We start from the raw sequence: 27,202 nt of genomic DNA, 5'->3' as shown, positions 1-27,202 counted from the left end.
TCGGTAAATATTTTCTTAACTCTATTTTCTTAAAACTGCATTGTTTTTGTAAGTAAACATTTCACGGTAAGGTTGTACCTGTTGTGTTCGGGGAATGTGACAAATAACATTTTATTTGATTTTATATTCTTATATGAACTATAACTCAGTAAAAAAATTGAAATAGTTTAATGTTGTGTTTAGATTTTTGTTCAGTATAAATGGATTATTGTCTACCTGCCTCTCAATTTCCCTACCTATCTGCAATCTAATGTCCCAAAAATCTACATTTCCTAACCTTCTCCTTCCATTCCATCCTTCCATTCCAAACTACTTCTCTGATAGAGTTCAGTATGTCAAATCAGAGGGCCTGTTGTCCGGGCCTCTGGCAGTCTCTACGGGGGTGCCACAGGGTTCAATTCTTGGGCCGACTTTCTTCTCTGTATACATCAATGATGTCGCTCTTGCTGCTGTTGAGTCTCTCTCTGTCTCTCTCTCTGATCCACCTCTACGCAGACGACACCATTCTGTATACTTCTGGCCCTTCTGTGGACACTGTGTTAACAACACTCCAGACAAGCTTCAATGCCATTCAACTCTCCTTCCGTGGCCTCCAACTGCTCTTAAAAACAATTAAAACCAAATGCATGCTCTTCAACCGATCGCTGCCTGCACCTGCCCGCTCGTCCAGTATCCCTACTCTGGACGGTTCTGACTTGTGTGGACAACTACAAATACCTAGGTGTCTGGTTAGACTGTAAACTCTCCTTCCAGACTCACATCAAACATCTCCAATCCAAAGTTAAATCTAGAATTGGCTTCCTATTTCGCAACAAAGCATCCTTCACTCATGCTGCCAAACATACCCTCGTAAAACTGACCATCCTACCGATCCTCGACTTCGGCAATGTCATTTACAAAATAGCCTCCAATACCCTACTCAATAAATTGGATGCAGTCTATCACAGTGCCATCCGTTTTGTCACCAAAGCCCCATATACTACCCACCATTGCGATCTGTATGCTCTCGTTGGCTGGCCCTGGATTTATACTCGTTGCCAAATCCACTGGCTCCAGGTCATCTACAAGACCCTGCTAGGTAAAGTCCCCCCTTATCTCAGCTCGCTGGTCACCATAGCAGCACCCACCCGTAGCACGCGCTCCAGCAGCTATATCTCTCTGGTCACTCCCAAAACCAATTCCTCCTTTGGCCGCCTCTCCATCCAGTTCTCTGCTGCCAATGACTGGAACGAACTACAAAAATCTCTGAAACTGGAAACACTTATCTCCCTCACTAGCTTAAAGCACCAGCTGTCAGAGCAGCTCACAGATTACTGCACCTGTACATAGCCCATCTATAATTTATCCCAAACAACTCCCTCTTCCCCTACTGTATTTATTTTGCACCCCATTATTTCTATTTCTACTTCGCACATTCTTCCACTGCAAATTTACCATTCCAGTGTTTTACTTGCTATTTACTTGCTATTTGTATTTACTTCGCCACCATGGCCTTTTTTGCCTTTACCTCCCTTATCTCACCTCATTTGCTCACATTGCTCACACTTTTTCTTCTTTGGACTTATATGGCGATTGGCAACTAACTTTCATAAAAGGTGTATTACCACCACCGACCTCCGATCGTCTTACAGTCACACACGTGGGTATAACCAAATGAGGAGATGGGAGAGGAAGGACTTGCAGCTTGATCAGCGTCACAAATAGAACTGACTTCTGTTGTAGCCCTTAAGGACAACAGATTCATGAGATAGAGTCTTTAAAGATGTGTTATGAATGACCGAATGCGTTTCAGTTCAAACTAACTATTACAGGACTAGAGGTGGACCGATTAATTGGGGCAGATTTCAAGTTTTCATAACAATCGGTAATCGGCATTTTTGGATGCTGATATTATTTGGTTGATGATATTACTAGGTTAACTAGCTTGTCCTGCGTTGCATATAATCAATGCAGTGGCTGTTAATTTATCATCGAATCACAGACTACTTCGCCAAACGGGGGATGATTTAACAAAAGCACATTTTTAGGCACGAATGTACCTAACCATAAACATCAATGTCTTCTCCCTTATCTCACCTCATTTGCTCACATCGTATATAGACTTATTTTTTATATAGACTTATTTTTCTACGGTATTATTGACTGTATGTTTGTTTTACTCCATGTGTAAACCTGTGTCGCTGTATGTGTCGAACTGCTTTGCTTTATCTTGGCCAGGTTGCAATTGTAAATGAGAACTTGTTCTCAACTTGCCTACCTGTTAAAATAAAGGTGAAATAAATCAAATAAAAATGTATTTGGAATTGTGTTACATGAGGCCACTTTTGAGGTCTGAAAACATCTGAGAAACTTTGATTTTGGAGTGTATTATCCCCTTACATGTTGTTCTAAAATTATTGCAAGAATGTTTCAGATGAAATGCATGTTCACTCATTAGATGGATCTCCAATTGAAAGTGTTCCCTCATATAAAGCATTTGGATTGATATGGATTTGACATTTAAAAAAACATATAGATGAGCTGGTTAAGAAGATAAGATTTAAAGTTGGCTTCTAATACAGAAACAGATCCTGCCTTTCTCTAAGCAGTAGGAAGCAGATTATTCAGTAAACCTTTTTATCCGTTCCTGATTATGATGATATTATTTATCAAAGTGCAGATGCTACTACTCTTAAACCTTTGGATGCCATCTAACATTGTGCACTTCGTTTCATTACAGGTGACAGTTCTGATACTCATCACTGCATCCTGCATCAAAAGGTTGGCTGGACTTCACTAAAAACCCATAGATCTCTACATTACTCCCTTTTTATTTACAAGGTTCTACTTCATAAACTTCCGTCTTACCTAACTGTGCTGTTGAAGTATAGACACCTGAGTTGCCTAACCTGTTCACATAATTGGTTAACTCTTGAGGTTCCTAGGGTCTCCACCGAGCTAGGTAAATCTGCTTTTAGTTTAAAGTCCCGTATTGCTAGAACAATACTCTAAATACATTTAATCAACGTTCTGGTGCCGTTCGGGCAGTTTAGAGTATTGATTGGGGACTTATTTGTGGAGGAATGTAACTGTTTTTGCAGGTGATTTATGATGTTTTACTTGTGTTTCCCATGACAGTGTTTTAAAAAAAATGCGTATGCATATTTTTGATATAATATGTATATGTGTTGTATTGTGCTGGGCACATCTGAAAAACAGACATAGGTCTCAGGAGCACAACTAGAGAAAAAGGATGGAACATGGACTGATAAGGCATTTTCTGTACCTGTCTCTCCACTCTGACAAATCTACCCATCATGCTTTGGTCTTGGTCAGCATCTGGAATGGATGCTTTGGCTAGATAGGACTCATGCCTGCAACACATTTAGGGATTAATACAGTTTGATCAGAGCAATGCAGTACAAGACGCAAGCACCACACATTAGTATAAATAATGCAAGCTTGTATGACGGTGGGGCAATGTTTTGACAGAAAATGACTTTGCAGTCAGACCTTGGTGACTGTTGAGTTGGAAAGGCAAATGGGTTCTGTTTGTTTTGACTCTTCTTATGTTTCGGGGTCAGAGGGGCACCAGGGGCGAGGATCATGTCTATTCTGAAAAGAAAAAAAACAAGAACAGATAACATTAGTATGAACAGATATTGTGATATGGTTTCAACACAAAGAATCATGGGCTCAAATGTTCTCCGCATAAATAGCACAAATGCTAAGTGCAACGAAAGGATTAGTTAAACTTCCCTTTTTTACATAGAAGTTCATGGCGGAAAGTCAGTTTAGATGTATATGCCTGAGGTTGAGAGGCCTCGCCTTTGGATACAAGTCAGATAATTAATTGAAATGCAGTTCTTGAATTATAAATATTGTCTAAATATTGACTAGGAATTGTGAAATAATTTTTATTAATTTGCTATTTTGTCTGGATTAAAATGCAATTGAAGAAAAACAGACCACAGCATCTCACAATTACACAGCATGCACTGAATTGGTGCCCTGTTTACTTAAAGCATGTAAACTTTCACCACCTTGGATCTCATGAACATTATAAACATCAAATTGAAATTTGTCAAATGCGCCGTACACAACGGGTGTAGACCTTACTGTGAAATGCTTAGTTACAAGCCAACAATGCAGTTCAAGAAATAGAGTTAAGGAAATATTTACTAAATAAACTAAAGTAAAAAAAAATATATATATGAAACAGCAAGTAGCAGCAGTGGAAAAAACAAAAGTCCGGGTGGCCATTTGATTAATTGTTCAGCAGTCTTATGGCTTGGGGGTAGAAGCTGCTAAGGAGCCTTTTGGTCCTAGACTTGGAGCTCCGGTACTGCTTGCCGTGAGGTAGCAGAGAGAACAGTCTATGACTTGGGTGACTGGAGTCTTTGACAATTTTTTGGGCTTTCCTGTAATGTAGATGCTGGGAGTCGAGAAGCAGGTGCAGGTGGTAGGTTTAATATAACGAGTAACATAAACTCAGCAAAAAAAAGAAACTGCCCTTTTTCAGGACCCTGTCTTTCAAAGATAATTCGTAAAACTCCAAAATAACTTCACAGATCTTCATTGTAAAGGGTTTAAACACTGTTTCCCATGCGTGTTCAATGAACTATAAACAATTAATGAACATGCACCTGTGGAATGGTCGTTAAGACACTAACAGCTTACAGACGGTAGACAATTAAGGTCACAGTTATGAAAACTTAGGACACTAAAGAGGCCTTTCCACTGACTCTGAAAAACACCAAAAGAAATATGCCCAGGGTCCCTGCTTATCTGCGTGAACGTGCCTTAGGCATGCTGCAAGGAGGCATGAGGACTGCAGATGTGGCCAGGGCAATAAATTGCAATGTACGGACTGTGAGACGCCTAAGACAGCTTTACAGGGAGACAGGATAGACAGCTGTTCATCATCACTAGCACATTAGAGGCTGCTGCCTATATACATAGACTTGAAATCACTGGCCACTTTAATAAATTAAACACTAGTCACTTTAATAATGTTTACATATTTTGCATTACTCATTTCATATGTATATACTGTATTCTATTCTATTGTATCTTAGTTTATGCCGCTCTGACATTGCTCCTCCATGTATTTATATATTCTTGATTACATTACTTTACTTAGATTTGTGTGTATTGGGTATACGTTGTGAAACCTTTAGATATTACTTGTTAGATATTACTGCACTGTCAGAGCTAGAAACACAAGCATTTCGCTACACCTGCGATAACATCTGCTAAACACGTGCATGTGACCAATACAATTTGATGTGATATGTACAAAATAAGTTACAAACAATACAAAAAAACTAACAAAATAGCACAGTTGGTTAGGAGCCCGTAAAACGGCAGCCATCCCCTCTGGCGCCATTATATCACTTTGAATAAGATTCTAACTTTGAACAACTCTTAGGGTAACATATACCCATTGTTTTTGAGTCATTGATGGACAGCAATATTCAAACCTTGTTTCTCATTTTAAAGCAGATTTAATTCAGGACTGAGACCATTCAGGACCATTCAGGAACACTCAACACCTTTTGGAAAGCCATTCTGTTGTGTCTTTTAGATTTAAATTTAAAACAGCAAACTGTGAAGTATGTGCAAGGGGTGTCTAGACTTTCACTAGGCACTGTAAATCAAATGCTTTGGGCAATACAATTTACGGTGCTGTTCAATGTCGACTCGGTTCATTTCAGTCAACTCAAAATGTAACCCCAACTCTGCTTACCTTGTCTGGAGGTATTTGATTCTACAGAGCATGTCTAGGTGGCCGGCAGAGTACTGCTCGATCACATCCTTGACATCATAAGGTCTCAATGTCTCCTTAAACTTCTTCTTGTTCAAGAGGAACTTCATGATCCTGTAGAATAGAGTATAACTGAATTACTTAATTTTTCCCAGAGGGAACTTCATTCATCCTGTGAGACAGCGTCCAAAATTGGGTTAGGTGCAGCTTGTCTTTTGACAAATCAGAACAAGTAAAAAGGTACCATAAATACCATACAAACTGGATGAAGTGAATTACCTCCTCAAATGTTTAAGGCAATTAGAACCAGATAAATTGTGAGGAAAACAAATAATTAACTTAGTCCAATCAGAACATGTGAAATGGTTAACAATATTTTATAAGGACACCTGTCAATCAAAATCAAAGGCAGGCCTCAAAAACCACAATAAAGAACACAACCTAGTTAGTGCAGTAGCTTTGTGTTTGAAAAAAACTCATTCTAACCTGCTTTGTAGTAGAGAGCCGGGACAAAAGTAACATGGGTGAAAGTAACGCCCATTTTCTCAGATAAAACAGAAGCTAAAATGAAATAATGAAGTCAGCACGTTCCTAATGTGGAGGACGACCTCCTTGCAAAAAGACAGCCCAATCAGACCATGTTTTGCTGAGTTATCAACAAAAAGTGATTTTGAGAGAAATAAACCAGGAAGTGTTTTTCGGTTGTAGAGTTGTGTTTAGTTGTTTAAGGTTCCAAACATCTCAACTAGTGACTAAATGACAGCATAGGTTTCAAGTATCATGCTAGTTGGAATTTTAGCCTAGGAGAAGTTACAGGAGAGATGGGTGGGACGAAAGTAACATGATAATCTGGAATAAAATAAAATAAACTATTAAGCACAGTCCATTGTCTCATCTAGTTCATATTCCTTTTATAATGTTAGCAAAATATCAACAAGTAACTGAATGTTTGAAAATTATATATGACATTCGAATTATACCTTAATCAATTGACTTGATGGATCATCTCACATAAGCTTTTATCGAGAGGTCAATTACCTTATGTCAAGACATGGACATGTGATAAGAATGATGAGTTTGCTGTTTGTGAAGAGAATTAAGACATTTATTCTATCAAGACACGAGGAGCGCGCATGACAAGGACAGCTGGAGCGCAGCTGATTGGTTGGGCTAAGCATTAATAGTCATTGAAAATGGTGCACTTCTCGCCAGCAGTTATTTCAGATCCAAGGCTGTGTTAATCCCGCCCTGCCGGCAGGTACAAAAGTATTGCTGAGGTAGTTCTGTTCTTGGTCAATTTAATTTAAACTCAATGACCCTAGAAATTAAATGACAGATGCTAATGGTAGTGGACACACAGTTGAAGTCGGAAGTTTACATACACTTAGGTTGGAGTCATTAAAACTCATTTTTCAACCACTCCACAAATGTCTTGTTAATACACTATAGTTTAGGACATCTACTTTGTGCATGACACAAGTCATTTTCCAACAATTGTTTAACTACAGATTATTTCACTTATAATTCACTGTATCACAATACATACACTAAGTTGAAGACTGCGCCTTTAAACAGCTTGGAAAATTCCAGAAAATGAAGTCATGGCTTTAGAAGCTTCTGATAGGCTAATTGACATCATTTGAGTCAATCGGAGTTGTACCTGTGGATGTATTTCAAGGCCTACAGTCGTGGCCAAAAGTTTTGGGAATGACACAAATATTAATTTTCACAAAGTCTGCTGCCTCAGTTTGTATGATGGCAATTTGCATATAATCCAGAATGTTATGAAGAGTGATTAGATGAATTGCAATTAATTGCAAAGTCCCTCTTTGCCATGCAAATGAACTGAATCCCCAAAAAACATTTCCACTGCATTTGAGCCCTGCCACAAAAGGACCAGCTGACATCATGCCAGTGATTCTCTCATTAACACAGGTTCAGTGAGTGTTGACGAGGACAAGGCTGGAGATCACTCTGTCATGCTGATTGAGTTTAAATAACAGACTGGAAGCTTCAAAAGGAGGGTGATGCTTGGAATCATTGTTCTTCCTCGGTCAACATGGTTACCTGCAAGGAAACACGTGCCGTCATCATTGCTTTGCACAAAAAGGGCTTCACAGGCAAGGATATTACTGCCAGTAAGATTGCACCTAAATCAACCATTTATCGGATCATCAAGTACTTCAAGGAGAGCAGTTCAATTGTTGTGAAGAAGGCTTCAGGACTCCCAAGAAAGTCCAGCAAGCACCAGGAACGTCTCCTAAAGTTGATTCAGCTGCGGGATCGGGGCACCACCACTACAGAGCTTGCTCAGGAATGGCAGCATGCAGGTGTGAGTGCATCTGCACGCACAGTGAGGCAAAGACTTTTAGAGGATGGCCTGGTGTCAAGAAGGGCAGCAAAGAAGCCATTTCTCTCCAGGAAAAACATCAGGGACAGACTGATTATCTGTAAAAGGTACAGGGATTGGACTGCTGAGGACTGGGGTAAAGTCATATTCTCTGATGAATCCCCTTTCCGATTGTTTGGGGCATCCGGAAAAAAGCTTGTCCAGAGAAGACAAGGTGAGCGCTACCATCAGTCCTTTGTCATGCCAACAGTAAAGCATCCTGAGACCATTCATGTGTGGGGTTGCTTCTCAGCCAAGGGAGTGGGCTCACTCACAATTTTGCCTAAGAACACAGCCATGAATAAAGAATGGTACCAACACATCCTCCGAGAGCAACTTCTCCCAACCATCCAGGAACAATTTGGTGACGAACACCAGCATGATGGAGCACCTTGCCATAAGGCAAAAGTGATAACTATGTGGCTCGGGGAACAAAACATTGATATTTTGGGTCCATGGCCTGGAAACTCCCCAGACCTTAATCCAATTGAGAACTTGTGGTCAATCCTCAAACAAAACAAACAAACAAAACCCCACAAATTCTGACAAACTCCAAGCACTGATTATGCAAGAATGGCCTGCCATCAGTCAGGATGTGGCCCAGAAGTAATTTGACAGCAGGCCAGGGCGGATTGCAGAGGTCTTGAAAAAGAAAGCTCAACACTGCAAATATTGACTCTCTGCATCAACTTAATGTAATTGTCAATAAAAGCCTTTGACACTTATGAAATGCTTGTAATTATACTTCAGTGTTCCATAGTAACATCTGACAAAAATATCTAAAGACACTGAAACAGCAAACTTTGTGAAAATTAATATTTGTGTCATTCTCAAAACTTTTGGCAATGACTGTACCTTCAAACTCAGTGCCACTTTGCTTGACATCATAGGAAAATCGAAAGAAATCAGCCAAGACCAAAGTTGTAGACCTCCACAAGTCTGGTTCATCCTTGTGAGAAATTTCCAAATGCCTGAAGGTACCACGTTCATCTGTACAAACAATAGTATGGAAGTATAAACTCCATGGGACCACGTAGCCATCATACCACTCAGGACAGAGACGCGTTCTGTCTCCTAGAGATTAACATACTTTGGTGCGAAAAGTGCAAATCAATCCCAGAACAACAGCAAAGGACCTTGTGAAGATGCTGGAGGAAACGGGTACAAAATTATCTATATCCACAGTAAAATGAGTCCTATATCAACATAACCTGAAAGGCCTCTCAGCAAGGAAGAAGCCACTTCTTCAAAACCAGCATAAAAAAAGCCAGACTACGGTTTGCAACCTCACATGTGGACAAAGATTGTACTTTTTCGAGAAATGTCCTCTGGTCTGATGAAACAAAAATAGGACTGTTTGACAATAATGACCATTGTTATGTTTGGAGGAAAATGGGGGAGGCTTGCAAGCCGAAGAACACCATCCCAACCGTGAAGCACGGGGGTGGCAGCATCATGTTATGGGTTTGCTTTGCTGCAGGAGGGACTGGTGCACTTCACAAAATAGATGGCATCATGAGTCAGGAAATTATGTGGATATATTGAACATCTCAAGACATCAGGAAGACATCAGGAAGTTAAAGCTTGGTCGCAAATGGGTCTTCCAAATGGACAATGACCCCAAGCATACTACCAAAGTTGTGGCAAAATTGCTTAAGGACAACAAAGTCAAGGTATTGGACTGGCCATCACAAAGCCCTGACCTCAAATCCTATAGAAAACGTGAGGGCAGAACTGGAGGCCTCCAAACCTGACTCAGTTACACCAGCTCTGTCAGGAAGAATGGGCCAAAATTCACCCAACTTGTTGTGGGAAGCTTGTGGAAGGCTACCCGAAACTTTTGACCCAAGTTAAACAATTTAAAGGCAATGCGACCAAATACTAATTGAGTGTATGTAAACTTCTGCCCACTGTGAATGTGATGAAAGAAATAAAAGCTGAAATAAATCATTCTCTCTACTATTATTCTGACATTTCACATTCTTAAAATAAAGTGGTGATCCTAACTGACTTAAAACAGGACATTTTTACTAGGATTAAATGTCAGGAATTGTGAAAATCTGAGTTTAAATGTATTTGGCTAAGGTGTATGTAAACTTCCAACTTCAACTGTATATACGTTGTTGGTCATAAAATATGGTCTCTCTAGCTCTATTGATCTGAGTAATTTGGAAAGCGATCCAGTTTCTGGAGCAATTCAGTTTCTAGTGACTTGAATTCAACACCTTTCCCATAGTTTTATGGCGCACACTCTCACTTTAAAAAAAATGAAACCCAACAGAACTTGCCATTCCACCCTATTCACCCACAGATAATGGTGTGGAAGGAAACAGACCAGTGGTGGCATGTCCATTAGGGCATCCCGTGCGGTTAAGCTCTTGTGATTGGTAAAAAAAAAAAAGTTAATAATTTTACACTTTACAAGCACATGTCACTGTCATGTTTGTTATGGGGAAGGGATATAACGTTAAAACTAAAGAGAAACAGGTTATGAGGCACTTTCCAGCACAGATGCAGTTATTACATACACACTACAGTCACTGTTTCCAGGTAACAACCATGTGCTGGCTGGGATGTCAGGAAAGGATTGGGGAAGAAACAACATGGTAACTACTAATGGTAATTACTAACTAATTACCTAGTAAATACATAGTTATTACCATCTGATTACCCAGTTATAACCGAGCTGGAATGTAGAGGTACCACAATAAGGCCAGGTTTAAAACAAACTCATGATGATCTCATGAATTCAGTCCTTGTATCCCTAGCTCTGTCTATGAATATAAAAGAGGTTAAAATTCTCAGGTCCCATTCCTCCGTTCATAGAGAGCCAAGTGGTTGGATTTAAAGTATGTAATATGCATGTAAGTTCAATCTCTTCCATAGATTTTTAGCTAGCTGTGGCTAAACATAGCTCAAGTTGTAGTGGCTGTTAATAATCATGGATTACAGTTTCTACTGGCCAAAGATTTCTTTCAGGGTGTCGAACCATCTAACATTAAATTGTTGAATACGGAACTTCCCCTTTAAACTTCTATTACCTGACTGCCCTGATGACCAGCTTTAGCGTGGGGATCATCTCCTCCAGGAGGATGTCTGCAGGAAAGCCCCGCTCCTCGGGGTCCTGCAGGGCTCCAGCATCTGTGGGAACAAAGACTGTCCCTACTTACAAACTACATGTTATAAAGGCTTTATATAGAATATATAAACTCTTCATAAGCACTACATAGATGTTTCACAAATCTTCTATAAGCCTATGTCATACCTTACCCAGTTCCTTGGGTAAAACAAAATAGATCATAACGCCAGATTACCATATACTGCAACAACAGATGATTTTACTGAATTACTTCAGATGGTCACAGTTGTGTTGATAGGCAGCAGGGTTGGTGTCAATTTAATTTCAATTCAGGAAGTAAACTTAAATTATAATTGAGGAAATGTAGATTGGAATTGGCTGAATTTGTTATACCATCAGAGCTCTGACGCATGGTGTAGGCCTTCATCCGGAAGGCTGTGCGAAACCGCTCCCGGTTACTGAAGCCGCCGGGTTTGGGTTCCTTGGAAGGACTCTCTTCAATGTCCGGGTTCCCCGGCATCAGCACCCTGCCCCTCACTACTGTCGACTGTCGCGAATTAGGCATGCGACAACGCTCCAGCAAACTCAGCTTTTGACTGAGACGAGAGAGAGGGGAGAGGAAAGTATTTTTCCTATGAGTGACTTGAATTTATTAAATTACATAGATGATAATAACAGTAATGACAATATGGTAATAAACACTTAAACAAGGCAGGCAATCAGCTACTGTGAATCAATTTCTCCAAAATAGAAGTAAATTCAGGATCTTCTTTGTGGACACGCATGATGATACCACTGCCTAGACAGACAACCCAATAATTTGGTTTCTATTTTGTTAGGGCTGTCTGCCTTGGACTGGGGACGGATTCACAGTCTGCTGCCTAAACGTAACAGTGCTTCAGTACTGAGGTATGAACGAAGACTCAAAGACTGCAGTAGGAGAAACACATTGAACGGGCCAGTAAGAAACAAGAGATCACCTCTCCTTTTTGCTTATTGCCCGTTAGTTGTGGATCGGGGCACTTTTGTTTCTCATATGACCGAAAACTGATTTGATATCCACCTGATCTTTTAAATGACATGGGAACACTATCTCTCCTCCATCTCTCTCTTCCCCTCACTCTCTTGTCTGTCTCTCTCCCCCTCCCTGTCTCAGACTTGGCAGAGGTGCCAGGGCTGGCCTTTGGGGTGGCTGCCAAGGAACATTTAGGGGCAATCCTGAGTGGTGAACATGGATTTGTAACGCGGGGGGCGGCAAGCCAGGGCATTGGAGCAGAACGTATCCTCTTCTAGTCTTGTAATGAGTGCCTATCGGGACAACAAAAAAATCTAAAAGCATTGGATTGGTGGAGGCCTGGGATACAGTGAATTTCTACCATATTTTTTTATAGCAGTAATTTCCTTTGAAGTGAACAAGTGCACAATGTGGGAGGAAGCAGAGGTAATTGGGATATAGCCAATGTTTAGAAAAGTGGTTGTTCAGAGACTCTGGGTTCGCGCCCAGGCTCTGTCGTAACCGGCCGCGACCGGGAGGTCCGTGGGGCGACGCACAATTGGCATAGCGTCGTCCAGGTTAGGGAGGGCTTGGCCGGCTGGCTTCCGGGTTGGATGGCGCTGTGTTAAGAAGCAGTGCGGCTTGGTTGGGTTGTGTATCGGAGGACGCATGACTTTCAACCTTTGTCTCCCCGGAGCCCGTACGGGAGTTGTAGCGATGAGACAAGATAGTAGCTACTAACAATTGGATACCACGAAATTGGGGAGAAAAAGGGTGGGAAAAAAGGGGAAAAAATAAGAAAAAAATAGAAATGAAGTGGTTGTTGTCAAAATAACATCCCATTAATTGTAGGGTAGTGAATATCCATGAATGAAAAGGACTTTTGAAAGGTGGTAGTACAGTAGGAACATAAGAGGGCCTTGGGCCTTCTTGTCTTTCCAAGGACAATGTATTTCAACTCTCCTCCTCAAGTAACCCCACACAACGCAAGTAAACCGGATTAAACTTCTCAACTAATCATCAAGGCCTTGATTGATGATCATGTGGGGCTAAAACACTCAAGGAGTTGATAAACACTGGCATAGGACATGCTACAGTGAACGTCAACCTGGGACCGATTATACCTTGTTCGAACATGCACCTTTAAACTGATCTTGACCACATTCTGATTGTGTTCAAATTTTTAAGCCCTGTTTATAACTGGTGCTAACATGCACACTTTGTCTTGATCTGGTCTGCATTTTTAGACAGGTTAGACAATTCTTATTTTTTTTATTATTATTATTTTTTAACCCTTATTTAACTAGGCAAGTCAGTTAAGAACAAATTCTTATTTACATTAATGGCCTACCCTGGCCAAACCCGGACGACGCTGGGCCAATTGTGAGCCGTCCTATGGGACTCCCAATCACGGCCGATCTCCCTGACCACCTCCAAAGGTAGGCATTGTGTCTGGATATTAATCAAGTGTAAACAGATCTGGATGGTCAAACCACTTAAATAATCCTTATAATAGCTTCTAAAATCATTGACAGGTAGCACCATTGACTTATGCCATCATTAATTGTCTTAAAATAAATACATCATATTATTTGGAAGAATATCAGTCTAATCATTTTCACATTTTAATACAATGTGTAGACCCAAAAATCTTTAAAAGACACATTGTGATCAGATCTTCCTGACCACCTCTGTAGGTATTCAGGCACGCATTGTCTTGATCTCTTACAGGTGTAGACGGATCTGTACAGTACAACCATTTAAATCGTAATTATCCTGTCCTCCAAAATCATTGACAGGGGACACTACTGACTTATGGCTAGGGCTGTTGCGGTGACGATATTATCGCCACACCGGCGGTCACGAGTCATGAAGGCAGTCAAATTCCATGTGAGTAATGACATTTTAGTCACAGCAATTAGGCTTCTCCAAGCTCTGATGCTGCTGATGGTTTTAGTAGCCTTCCAAACTTGCTAACTGCCTGGTACTCAGCACTTTTGTACCTCTAATCACTCTGACACTAATGCAAATGTATTCAAAAATGTAATCAAAGACTTCATGAGAGACCATGAGCTCATGTTGCACCACATTTCTATAGGCTATGCAATTGCGCAAGAAAACAGTGATGGTCTCTATTAAAAAGAAGTTCCCATTAGCTTTCTATAGGCTAGGCCTACTTGATTTATTCTTATATACATCATATATATAGATATATCATTCTTAAGTGATAAGCTAATATTGTCACCCATCAGACTATTCTTGATTTAATCTTGTCTTTACATATACTAAATAATATATGTGCGAAATTTGTTTAGATTTAGAATGGACCATTATCATGTATCGGTCTTGAAACATGGGTAGGGGGAAAAAATACATGTCATGTATTGGTACATTTTCATGCCAGCCAGGTAGGCTATACTCCTGTTGTAAAGAGAAGCAATATACTTAATATTAGGAAAGTTGAGAAATAAATATTGTAGGCCTAGCCTATAGAAAGCTGATGGGTTCCTCCTCTTTTTAATAGAGGCCATCAAAACCCTTTTCTCACGCAATTGCATAGCCTATAGAAATGTTGCGCAACATGATCTCTTGAAGTATTTGATTCGATTTTAGATGACATTTGCATTGATGTAAGAGTGATTAGAGGGACAATAGAGTGCTGAGTACCAGGCAGTTAGCAAGTTGGGAAGGCTACTAATGACCATCAGCAGCATCAGAGCTTGGAGAAGCCTAATTACCGTGACTAAACCGTCATTACTCGTGACCGCTGGTGTTGCGGTAATACAGTCATCGTAACAGCCCAAGCCCTGTATTAATGTCCTATGGTGCAATAAAAATAAAATGTACGAATGTCAAGACCTCACATAATTATCCCACTCTCCTAATGATCTAACAGTCATTATAATTGAAAAGTAACTAATGGACTAGCTAATAGATTTCTAAAAATAAATGTGTCTAATTTGAGAGGTTTCTTCATTAAAGAAGAAGATGTGTATGAGAGAAAGTCATAGAACACATATTTATTATGGCCATTAGCCACTACTGAGTTGGCAGATCGATATGAGTTGTGAATTAATCGAGGAAGTTATTTGAAGAAGGGGTATTTGGGACACTCGTTAGTCTGAAAATGCCATGAGAGATTGTTATACTAGTGACTTTCCATGTTCGTGACTATACATGATCTATCAGTATAAGAGATCAGTCATTGGTGACCTACCTTGCTATGCCCTCCAAATTATCCTTCCTTTGGACACAGAAAGAAAATATGTTTACATTTCAGATCATATAGGATCACGTTACAAGAGGAAGCTAAGGTAGAGTCTTAGCAATACAACTATATTAATAATGCCGTTAGGCTCTATGAGGCAGTTAACATGAGATTAGATGCTTATTCAGTCATCAATTAGCTATTACGACAACTGTTATTTCTAATGACAATATTATATAAAGTCCTATAACAGACATTTCACTTAATGTATATTTTGACCAAGAAAAAAAATCAGTGAGGGAATAGACAGTTAAAATAGGACCAAATGATATCTGTGTTACCTCACAGATTGTTATCCTGTTTGGTTGCAGGAATCCAGTTTTCCATGGAAACCAATGTCTCCAACTCAGGGTAATGTAAATCATGCAAACTAAAAAACAAAACAAATCAAGTTGAACAAATCATATGGTGAGGATACAAATGCACAAATGAATTGATAAATCATGAAGAAACTCACACTGTACATGTTGGGTTGACAACATGAATGCAACACTTGATCAAACAAAAACACATTGTAGCATGTGATAGAGAAATGGTGAGAGTTTCACATGCATATGTAGGATCTTCATTTGATCCCCCTGTTACAGGAGAACTGTATGCAGGAAATGTCAAACTTGTAGTGTATTTGAGGTTTAAGGTTTGTAATTTCCACTTTGAAATGCCAAACTTGATTTTCAAAATGTATCAACCCCTCCAAAAATTCACATAAAAATGCAAATGTACTGTTGCTGCAGGATTATTTTCCTGCTGTTGCAAACTGGCTCAAATTAAGATCCTACATATGTTTCATAAATGTACGCAAGTACTTGCCTGAAACAGGGTAATGAGATGACCGTTTCGTAGAATCTCCATGTAGAAATGAGGTCCTCTCTGATTGGATTGGTGGCATAGTATCGCCAGGCAGACTGCACAAGAAAGAAAACAATACACTTTTTGTAAGGAAAGTCATCTTACAGTTTTTTCCATGTTTGTGTGTACCAGTTGCCAATTAAACTCCATGCTGTTTTTTTATTGTATTTTTAAATCACTGTATGTCTAATATACAGTACCAGTCAAAGTTGACACACACCTACTCATTCCAGAGGTTTTCTGTATTTGTACTATTTTCTACATTGTAGAACTCACATATGGAATCATGTGGGAACCAAAAAAGTGTAAAACAAAGAAAATATATTTTAGATTTTAGATTCTTCAAATTAGCCACCCTTTGCCTTAAGAAAAACCCTTGAATGAGTAGGTATCCAAACTTTTGGCTGGTACTGTATATTTTGTTATTTTTTTAATTTAACCTAACTAAATCAAATCAAATCAAATCAAATTTTATTTGTCACATACATGGTTAGCAGATGTTAATGCGAGTGTAGCGAAATGCTTGTGCTTCTAGTTCCGACAATGCAGTAATAACAAGTAATCTAACTAACAATTCCAAAACTACTGTCTTGTACACAGTGTAAGGGGATAAAGAATATGTACATAAGGATATATGAATGAGTGATGGTACAGAGCAGCATAGGCAAGATACAGTAGATGGTATCGGGTACAGTATGTACAAATGAGATGAGTATGTAAACAAAGTGGCATAGTATAGTATAAAGTGGCTAGTGATACATGTATTACATAAGGATACCGTCGATGATATAGAGTACAGTATATACGTATGCATATGAGATGAATAATGTAGGGTAAGTAACATTTATATAAGGTAGCATTGTTTAAAGTGGCTAGTGATATATTTACATCATTTCCCATCAATTCCCATTATTAAAGTGGCTGGAGTTGAGTCAGTGTCAGTGTGTTGGCAGCAGCCACTCAGTGTTAGTGGTGGCTGTTTAACAGTCTGATGGCCTTGAGATAGAAGCTGTTTTTCAGTCTCTCGGTCCCAGCTTTGATGCACCTGTACTGACCTCGCCTTCTGGATGATAGCGGGGTGAACAGGCAGTGGCTCGGGTGGTTGATGTCCTTGATGATCTTTATGGCCTTCCTGTGACATCGGGTGGTGTAGGTGTCCTGGAGGGCAGGTAGTTTGCCCCCGGTGATGCGTTGTGCAGACCTCACTACCCTCTGGAGAGCCTTACAGTTGAGGGCGGTGCAGTTGCCATACCAGGCGGTGATACAGCCCGCCAGGATGCTCTCGATTGTGCATCTGTAGAAGTTTGTGAGTGCTTTTGGTGACAAGCCGAATTTCTTCAGCCTCCTGAGGTTGAAGAGGCGCTGCTGCGCCTTCTTCACGATACTGTCTGTGTGAGTGGACCAATTCAGTTTGTCTGTGATGTGTATGCCGAGGAACTTAAAACTTGCTACCCTCTCCACTACTGTTCCATCGATGTGGATAGGGGGGTGTTCCCTCTGCTGTTTCCTGAAGTCCACAATCATCTCCTTAGTTTTGTTGACGTTGAGTGTGAGGTTATTTTCCTGACACCACACTCCGAGGGCCCTCACCTCCTCCCTGTTGGCCGTCTCGTCGTTGTTGGTAATCAAGCCTACCACTGTTGTGTCGTCCGCAAACTTGATGATTGAGTTGGAGGCGTGCGTGGCCACGCAGTCGTGGGTGAACAGGGAGTACAGGAGAGGGCTCAGAACGCACCCTTGTGGGGCCCCAGTGTTGAGGATCAGAGGGGAGGAGATGTTGTTGCCTACCCTCACCACCTGGGGGCGGCCCGTCAGGAAGTCCAGTACCCAGTTGCACAGGGCGGGGTCGAGACCCAGGGTCTCGAGCTTGATGACGAGCTTGGAGGGTACTATGGTGTTGAATGCCGAGCTGTAGTCGATGAACAGCATTCTCACATAGGTATTCCTCTTGTCCAGATGGGCTAGGGCAGTGTGCAGTGTGGTTGAGATTGCATCGTCTGTGGACCTATTTGGGCGGTAAGCAAATTGGAGTGGGTCTAGGGTGTCAGGTAGGGTGGAGGTGATATGGTCCTTGACTAGTCTCTCAAAGCACTTCATGATGACGGATGTGAGTGCTACGGGGCGGTAGTCATTTAGCTCAGTTACCTTAGCTTTCTTGGGAACAGGAACAATGGTGGCCCTCTTGAAGCATGTGGGAACAGCAGACTGGTATAGGGATTGATTGAATATGTCCGTAAACACACCGGCCAGCTGGTCTGCGCATGCTCTGAGGGCGCGGCTGGGTATGCCATCTGGGCCTGCAGCCTTGCGAGGGTTAACACGTTTAAATGTCTTACTCACCTCGGCTGCAGTGAAGGAGAGACCGCATGTTTTCGTTGCAGGCCGTGTCAGTGGCACTGTATTGTCCTCAAAGCGGGCAAAAAAGTTATTTAGTCTGCCTGGGAGCAAGACATCCTGGTCCGTGACTGGGCTGGATTTCTTCCTGTAGTCCGTGATTGACTGTAGACCCTGCCACATGCCTCTTGTGTCTGAGCCGTTGAATTGAGATTCTACTTTGTCTCTGTACTGGCGCTTAGCTTGTTTGATAGCCTTGCGGAGGGAATAGCTGCACTGTTTGTATTCGGTCATGTTACCAGACACCTTGCCCTGATTAAAAGCAGTGGTTCGCGCTTTCAGTTTCACACGAATGCTGCCATCAATCCACGGTTTCTGGTTAGGGAATGTTTTAATCGTTGCTATGGGAACGACATCTTCAACGCACGTTCTAATGAACTCGCACACCGAATCAGCGTATTCGTCAATGTTGTTATCTGACGCAATACGAAACATCTCCCAGTCCACGTGATGGAAGCAGTCTTGGAGTGTGGAGTCAGCTTGGTCGGACCAGCGTTGGACAGACCTCAGCGTGGGAGCCTCTTGTTTTAGTTTCTGTCTGTAGGCAGGGATCAACAAAATGGAGTCGTGGTCAGCTTTTCCGAAAGGGGGGCGGGGCAGGGCCTTATATGCGTCGCGGAAGTTAGAGTAACAATGGTCCAAGGTCTTTCCTCCCCTGGTTGCGCAATCGATATGCTGATAAAATTTGGGGAGTCTTGTTTTCAGATTAGCCTTGTTAAAATCCCCAGCTACAATGAATGCAGCCTCTGGATAAATTGTTTCCAGTTTGCAGAGAGTTAAATAAAGTTTGTTCAGAGCCATCGATGTGTCTGCTTGGGGGGGGATATATACGGCTGTGATTATAATCGAAGAGAATTCTCTTGGTAGATAATGCGGTCTACATTTGATTGTGAGGAATTCTAAATCAGGTGAACAGAAGGATTTGAGTTCCTGTATGTTTCTTTCATCGCACCATGTCACGTTGGCCATGAGGCATACGCCCCCGCCCCTCTTCTTACCAGAAAGATGTTTGTTTCTGTCTGCGCGATGTGTGGAGAAACCCGTTGGCTGCACCGCTTCGGATAGCGTCTCTCCAGTGAGCCATGTTTCAGTGAAGCAAAGGACGTTACAGTCTCTGATGTCCCTCTGGAATGCTACCCTTGCTCGGATTTCATCAACCTTGTTGTCAAGAGACTGGACATTGGCAAGAAGAATGCTAGGGAGTGGTGCGCGCTGTGCCCGTCTCCGGAGTCTGACCAGAAGACCGCCTCGTTTCCCTCTCTTTCGGAGTCGTTTTTTTGGGTCGCTGCATAGGATCCACTCCGTTGTCCTGTTTGTAAGGCAGAACACAGGATCCGCGTCGCGAAAAACATATTCTTGGTCGTACTGATGGTGAGTTGATGCTGATCTTATATTCAGTAGTTCTTCTCGACTGTATGTAATGAAACCTAAGAAGACCTGGGGTACTAATGTAAGAAATAACACGTAAAAAAACAAAAAACTGCATAGTTTCCTAGGAACGCGAAGCGAGGCGGCCATCTCTGTCGGCGCCGGAAGTGTTCACTGTGTTCACAACTAGGGAAGTCAGTTAAGAACAAATTCTTATTTACAATGACAGCCTACTGCGGCCAAACCCTCCCCTAACCCAGATGACACTGGGCCAATTGTGCGCCGCCCTATCGGACTCCCGATCACGGCTGGTTGGGATACAGCCCGGGATCGAAACCGGATCTGTAGTGATGCTTCTAGCACTGCAATGAAGTGCCTTAGAATGCTGTGCCACTCGGTTCACTATGTGTGTTAATTTCATGAATATACAGTGCCTTGCGAAAGTATTCGGCCCCCTTGAACTTTGCGACCTTTTGCCACATTTCAGGCTTCAAACATAAAGATATAAAACTGTATTTTTTTGTGAAGAATCAACAACAAGTGGGACACAATCATGAAGTGGAATGACATTTATTGGATATTTCAAACTTTTTTAACAAATCAAAAACTGAAAAATTGGGCGTACAAAATTATTCAGCCCCTCTACTTTCAGTGCAGCAAACTCTCTCCAGACGTTCAGTGAGGATCTCTGAATGATCCAATGTTGACCTAAATGACTAATGATGATAAATACAATCCACCTGTGTGTAATCAAGTCTCCGTATAAATGCACCTGCACTGTGATAGTCTCAGAGGTCCGTTAAAAGCGCAGAGAGCATCATGAAGAACAAGGAACACACCAGACAGGTCCGAGATACTGTTGTGAAGACGTTTAAAGCCGGATTTGGATACAAAAAGATTTCCCAAGCTTTAAACATCCCAAGGAGCACTGTGCAAGCGATAATATTGAAATGGAAGGAGTATCAGACCACTGCAAATCTACCAAGACCTGGCCGTCCCTCTAAACTTTCAGCTCATACAAGGAGAAGACTGATCAGAGATGCAGCCAAGAGGCCCATGATCACTCTGGATGAACTGCAGAGATCTACAGCTGAGGTGGGAGACTCTGTCCATAGGACAACAATCAGTCGTATATTGCACAAATCTGGCCTTTATAGAAGAGTGGCAAGAAGAAAGCCATTTCTTAAAGATATCCATAAAAAGTGTCGTTTAAAGTTTGCCACAAGCCACCTGGGAGACACACCAAACATGTGCTCTGGTCAGATGAAACTAAAATTGAACTTTTTGGCAACAATGCAAAACGTTATGTTTGGCGTAAAAGCAGCACAGCTGAACACACCATCCCCACTGTCAAACATGGTGGTGGCAGCATCATGGTTTGGGCCTGCTTTTCTTCAGCAGGGACAGGGAAGATAGTTAAAATTGATGGGAAGATGGATGGGGCCAAATACAGGACCATTCTGGAAGAAAACCTGATGGAGTCTGCAAAAGACCTGAGACTGGGACGGAGATTTGTCTTCCAACAAGACAATGATCCAAAATATAAAGCAAAATCTACAATGGAATGGTTCAAAAATAAACATATCCAGGTGTTAGAATGGCCAAGTCAAAGTCCAGACCTGAATCCAATCGAGAATCTGTGGAAAGAACTTAAAACTGCTGTTCACAAATGCTCTCCATCCAACCTCACTGAGCTCGAGCTGTTTTGCAAGGAGGAATGGGAAAAAAATTCAGTCTCTCGATGTGCAAAACTGATAGAGACATACCCCAAGCGACATACAGCTGTAATCGCAGCAAAAGGTGGCGCTACAAAGTATTAACTTAAGAGGGCTGAATAATTTTGCACGCCCAATTTTTCAGTTTTTGATTTGTTAAAAAAGTTTGAAATATCCAATAAATGTCGTTCCACTTCATGATTGTGTCCCACTTGTTATTGATTCTTCACAAAAAAATACAGTTTTATATCTTTATGTTTGAAGCCTGAAATGTGGCAAAAGGTCGCAAAGTTCAAGGGGGCCGAATACTTTCGCAAGGCACTGTAACTCCAAATATATTTTTATAATTTATTTCCCTGAGCCTCCTTCTGCCATTGAAATGCTCAGACTGATTGTGTGGGCGTGTTGATAAAATACTTACATACACAGCCCTGATTGTTTAGACGAGTGGTCACCAACCTTTTCTGAGTCAAGATCACTTTCTGAGTCAAAATGTAAGCCGAGATCTACCGCTGAGATGTTTTTTAAAACATGACTTAAAAAGCGTAAGCCTATGCAACATTAACCAATTAAAAAGAGTTCTGGAGCAATGAGGTTTGAGCAGTAAGCTATAGGCCCAATACATTATCACTGCATTTTGTCTATGCTTGAATTGCACAGCCGATGTTATTCTTCTCAGACCATTCTGAAATTAAATTAAACCATTTTAGGTATATGGCCACACTGGTAATAGATAATTTGTTGTATTACTTGTGGGGCACGGCTAAGTGACCGTAATAATTTGCTTATTTTTTTTACTGGACTGAAGGTCTGCATCTGATGGTCAGTCTGAGTGGAGCGAGGGAGCAGCGGTGAGGCTGCCTCTCACCCGACTCACCGTCCCTGCGCTCTCCCTCCCTTCGCTGAGAAGAAGGGACACAATTTTCCATCTGATTGTGAAACTCAAGTCGCATGGCATTATTTCTGCCTCATGCACAAATTCATGTTGCTACTCCAATGACCAGAGAAAGTGAACTATTCTTATCAAAACACTTACTCATTCATAGCAGCTGCAGTTCTGTTTGTAGCGTGAGTGGAAGTTGGGAGAACGCACATTTTATGGCTTATAAAACTATTGAACAAAGTGTTGACAGTGCTAAATAACAACTTAAACATGTTACTTGTAAAACTTACTTGTAAAGATGGCGCCGAATATCATGGCTTACGTTTTACATTCTCTCAACCAATTGTGCTATTTAGTAGTTTTTTTTGCGTTTTTAAAACTTTTTAAAATGTTATCTTATTGTGTACAAAATGTTGCTGCTACCGTCTCTTATGACCGGAAAAAACTTCTGGACATCAGAAAAGTGATTACTCACTGCGGACTGGAAGAAACTGGTAAGACTATCTCACCAACGGGGCATTAAATATCTTGTGTTTCACCGTGTCGTGGCTGACCGACGACACAGATAATATAGAGCTGGCTGTGTTTTCCGTGCATCGGCAGGACAGAGCAGCTACGTCTGGTAAGACGAGGGGCAGGAGTGTGTGTCTATTTGTCATCAACAGCTGGTGAGGAATGTCTAATATTAAAGAAGTCTTGAGGTATTGCTCGCCTGAGGTAGAGTACCTAATGATAAACTGTAGGCCGCCTATCTACCAAAAGAGTTTGCATCTGTATTATTCGTAGCCGTCTACTTATCGCCACAAAACGAAGTTTGCACGAAGACCGCTCTAAACCAACTCTATAAGGCCATAAGCAAAGAAGAAAATGCTCACCCAGAAGCGGAACTCTTAGTGGCCGGGGACTTGCAGGCAAACTTAAATCCGTTTCACCTAATTTCTACCAGCATGTCACGTGTAACCAGAGGGAAAAAAAAACTCTAGACCGCCTTTACTCCACACACAGAGACACATACAAAGCTTTCCCCCGATCTCCTTTTGGCAAATCTGACCATAATTCTATCCTCATGATTCCTGCTTACAAGCAAAAACTAAAGCAGGAAGTACCAGTGACTCGCTCAATACAGAAGTGGTCAGATGACGCGGATGCTACACTACAGGACTGTTTTGCGAGCACAGATTGGAATATGTTCCGGGATTCATCCAATGGCATTGAGGAATACACCATCTCAGTCATCGGCTTCATCAATAAGTGCATCGATGACGTAGTCCCCACAGTGACTGTACGTACATATCCCAACCAGAAGCCATGGATTACAGGCAACATCCGCATCGAGCAAAAAGCTAGAGCTACCGCTTTCAAGGAGCAGGAGACTAATCCGGATGTTTATAAGAATTCCCGCTATGCCCTCAAACAAACCATCAAACAAGCAAAGAGTCAATACAGGATTAAGATTGAATCCTACTCTGATGCTCATCGGATGTGGCAGGGCTTGAAAACTATTACGGACTACAAAGGGAAACCCAGACACGAGATGCCCAGTGACGCGATCCCACCAGATGAGCAAAATGCCTTTTATGCAAGCAACACTGAAGCATACACGAGAGCACCAGCTGTTCTGGATGACTGTGTGATAACGCTCCTGGTAACCAATGTGAACAAAACCTTTAAACAGGTCAACATTCACAAAGCTGCTGGGCCAGACGGATTACCAGGATGTGTACTCAAGCATGCGCGGACCAACTGTCAAGTGTCTTCACTGGCATTTTCAACCTCTCCCTGACCGAGTGTAAAACCTACATGTTTCAAGCAGACCACCATAGTCCTTGTGCCCAAGGAAGCGAAGGTAACCTGCCAAAATGATTACCGCCCCGTGGCACTCACGTCGGTAGTTATGAAGTGCTTTGAAAGGCTGGTCAAGGCTCACGTCAACAACATCTTCCCAGACACCGTAGACCCACTCCAATTCCAACAGCATACCTCCCCAACCGATCCACAGATGACGCAATCTCAATCGCACTCCACGCTGCCCTTTCTCACCTGGACAAAAGGAACACCTATTTGAGAATGCTGTTCATTGACAACAGCTCAGCATTCAACACCATTGCGCCCACGAAGCTCATCACTAAGCTAAGGACTCTGGGACTAAACACCTCCCTCTGCAACTGGATCCTGGACTTCCTGACGGGCCACCCCCAGGTGGTAAGAGTAGGCAACAACACATCTGCCACGCTGATCCTTAAAACCTGTTAGGGATAGGGGACAGCATTTTCACGTTTGGATGAAAAGCGTGCCCAGAGTAAACTGCCTGCTACTCAGGCCCAGAAGCTAATATATGCATATTATTAGTATATTTGGTTAGAAAACACTCTGAAGTGTTCCAGAACTGTTTGAATGATGTCTGTGAGTATAACACAACTCATACGGCAGGCGAAAACCTGAGAAAAATCCAACCAAGAAGTGGGAAATCTGAGGTTTGTAGTTTTTCAAGTTCCTTGGGGTCCATATCACCAACAATCTATTATGGTCCAAACATACCAAGACAGTCATGAAGAGGGCACAACAAAACCTTTTCCCCATCAGGAGACTTGGCATGGGTCCCCAGATCCTCAAAAGGTTCTACAGCTGCACCATCGAGAGCAAACTGACCGGTTGCATCACTGCCTGGTATAGCAACTGCTCGGCATCTGACCGTAAGTCGCTACAGAGGGTAGTGCGAACGGCCCAATACATCACTGGGGCCAAGCTTCCTGCCAACCAGGACCTATGTAATAGTGTCAGAGGAAAATCATAAAATTGTCAGAGACTCCAGTCACCCAAGTATAATTATAGACTGTTTTCTCTGCTACGGCACGGCAAGCGGCACTGGAGTGCCAAGTCTAGAACCAAAAGGCTCCTCAACAGATTCTAACCCCAAGCCATAAGACTGCTGAACAACTCATAAAATCGCCACCGGACAATTTACATTGACACCACCCCCCTCCCTTTTGTACACTCGCTGTTTGTTAGCTATGCATCGTCACTTTGCCCCCACCTACAAGTGCAGATTACGTCAACTAGCCTGCACCCCCGTAAACTAACTCGGTACCGGTACCCCCTGTATATAACCTCATTATTGTTATTCTTACTGTGTTACTTTTATTATTACTTTTATTTAAGTCTACTTTATTTAAGTCTACTCTTATTCTTGAACTGCACTGTTGGGTAAGGGCTTGTAAGTAAGCATTTCACGATAAACGTATGCTCTTGTTATATTCGGCGCATGTGACAAATAACATTTGATAGCTCTATGCTGTATTTGTTGAGTCTCTCTAGTCATGTATTTTTAATTGTACTTTTTACCCCTTTTTCTCCCCAATTTTATGATAGCCAATTGGTAGTTACACTCTTGTCCCATCGCTGCAACTCACCTACGGACTCGGGAGAGGCAACGGTAGAGAGCCATGCGCCATCCGAAACACAACCCTGCCAAGTCGCACTGCTTCTTGATACTCTGCTCCCTTAACCCGGAAGCCAGCCACACCAATGTGTCGGACGAAACACAGTCCAACTAGCGACCGGAGTCAGCTTGCAGGCACCTGGCCCGCCAAAAGGAGTCGCTAGAACGTGATGGGACAAGAAAACCTTGCCGAAGACCAAAACGTTACAAAATGTTGTCATGATATATGCACAAACTGTTCTGAACTGTTTTAGACGGGAAGCATGCGGACGCCTTTATGCATCCTCCTTTTTGAATGGGTATTCAAATAAAAGATTGGCCATTGGTCAGGATAATCAGATCAGATTACACTTTTTTTTTTACAAACAAACAGCTCTTACACAAAGAGGGTATTATCATAGTTTTCACAATTTCAGAGTTCTTTTGACCTCGTAGTGTGGAAATATAATTAAAATCACGTTTTTGACAGTACCTTTAAGGAAATCACTAATCAGTACTTTTGTCTATATAATACCACCACTATGCCTATGCAGTGGGAATTAATGTCAGAGGCCTCACAGGGTTTAGTCTTTGATCCGCTGTCATTTTTCCATTAATGCGATATACCAGATCTATCCTGTTTTCTCAAGTCTCCCCAGCGAGCACATTTGGTTCCTTAGAATTTGTGGAAGCAGGTGTTTTTTGGTTCTGTGAACAAAACCCTCAAGTTTCCTGACCGGTAAAACTGAATGTTTTTTATACATTCTGAGAACAAACGCTAACATTCCAGACAGTCTTGTTAACATTTGTTTTTAGGTTGAAGGTGAGTTCTGTGAACATTTAATTAACGATTGTATAGGTCTGAGAACGGAAATGATAGGCGATTAAATAACATTCTGAGAACATTCTTTAAACGTTGTGAAAGTTTTGATATCGTTAATATTAAACGTTTTCTTAGTACTCCGAAAACTTTTTGAATAGCAATTTGTTTGAACTGTCGCTGAATGTTTCATTAAGATTTTTAATAACACTGCTGGCTTATTTTGGATAATTGTTTTTAACTCCAAGCACAGATAGACATAGAGATACAGAGTAGGGC

General features: G+C 41.6%; 1 protein-coding gene across 2 annotated transcripts in view; it reads right to left on the bottom strand.

Moving 5' to 3' along the window:
- kcnq3 (potassium voltage-gated channel subfamily Q member 3) overlaps window positions 1-27,202 on the bottom strand; it is a 161,400-nt gene that overhangs the window by 4,038 nt on the left and 130,160 nt on the right. Inside the window, exons 9-15 of one of the 2 annotated variants that reach the window (XM_090243467.1) lie at window positions 16,283-16,381; window positions 15,426-15,448; window positions 11,608-11,810; window positions 11,177-11,276; window positions 5,729-5,860; window positions 3,493-3,594; window positions 3,266-3,353 (exon numbers count right to left, since the gene is read on the bottom strand). In XM_090243467.1, the coding sequence (XP_090099593.1) occupies window positions 3,266-3,353; window positions 3,493-3,594; window positions 5,729-5,860; window positions 11,177-11,276; window positions 11,608-11,810; window positions 15,426-15,448; window positions 16,283-16,381 (747 nt within the window). Of the gene's footprint in view, window positions 1-3,265; window positions 3,354-3,492; window positions 3,595-5,728; window positions 5,861-11,176; window positions 11,277-11,607; window positions 11,811-15,425; window positions 15,453-15,757; window positions 15,881-16,282; window positions 16,382-27,202 lie in introns of those variants that run through there. The other variant, XM_090243466.1, reaches the window with a different exon arrangement.

The sequence above is a fragment of the Oncorhynchus mykiss genome, chromosome 8 (genome assembly GCF_057628025.1).
Source record: "Oncorhynchus mykiss isolate SJ-2025 chromosome 8, ASM5762802v1, whole genome shotgun sequence".
Lineage (NCBI taxonomy): Eukaryota > Metazoa > Chordata > Actinopteri > Salmoniformes > Salmonidae > Oncorhynchus > Oncorhynchus mykiss.
This window is presented reverse-complemented; position numbering and strand designations above follow the sequence as displayed.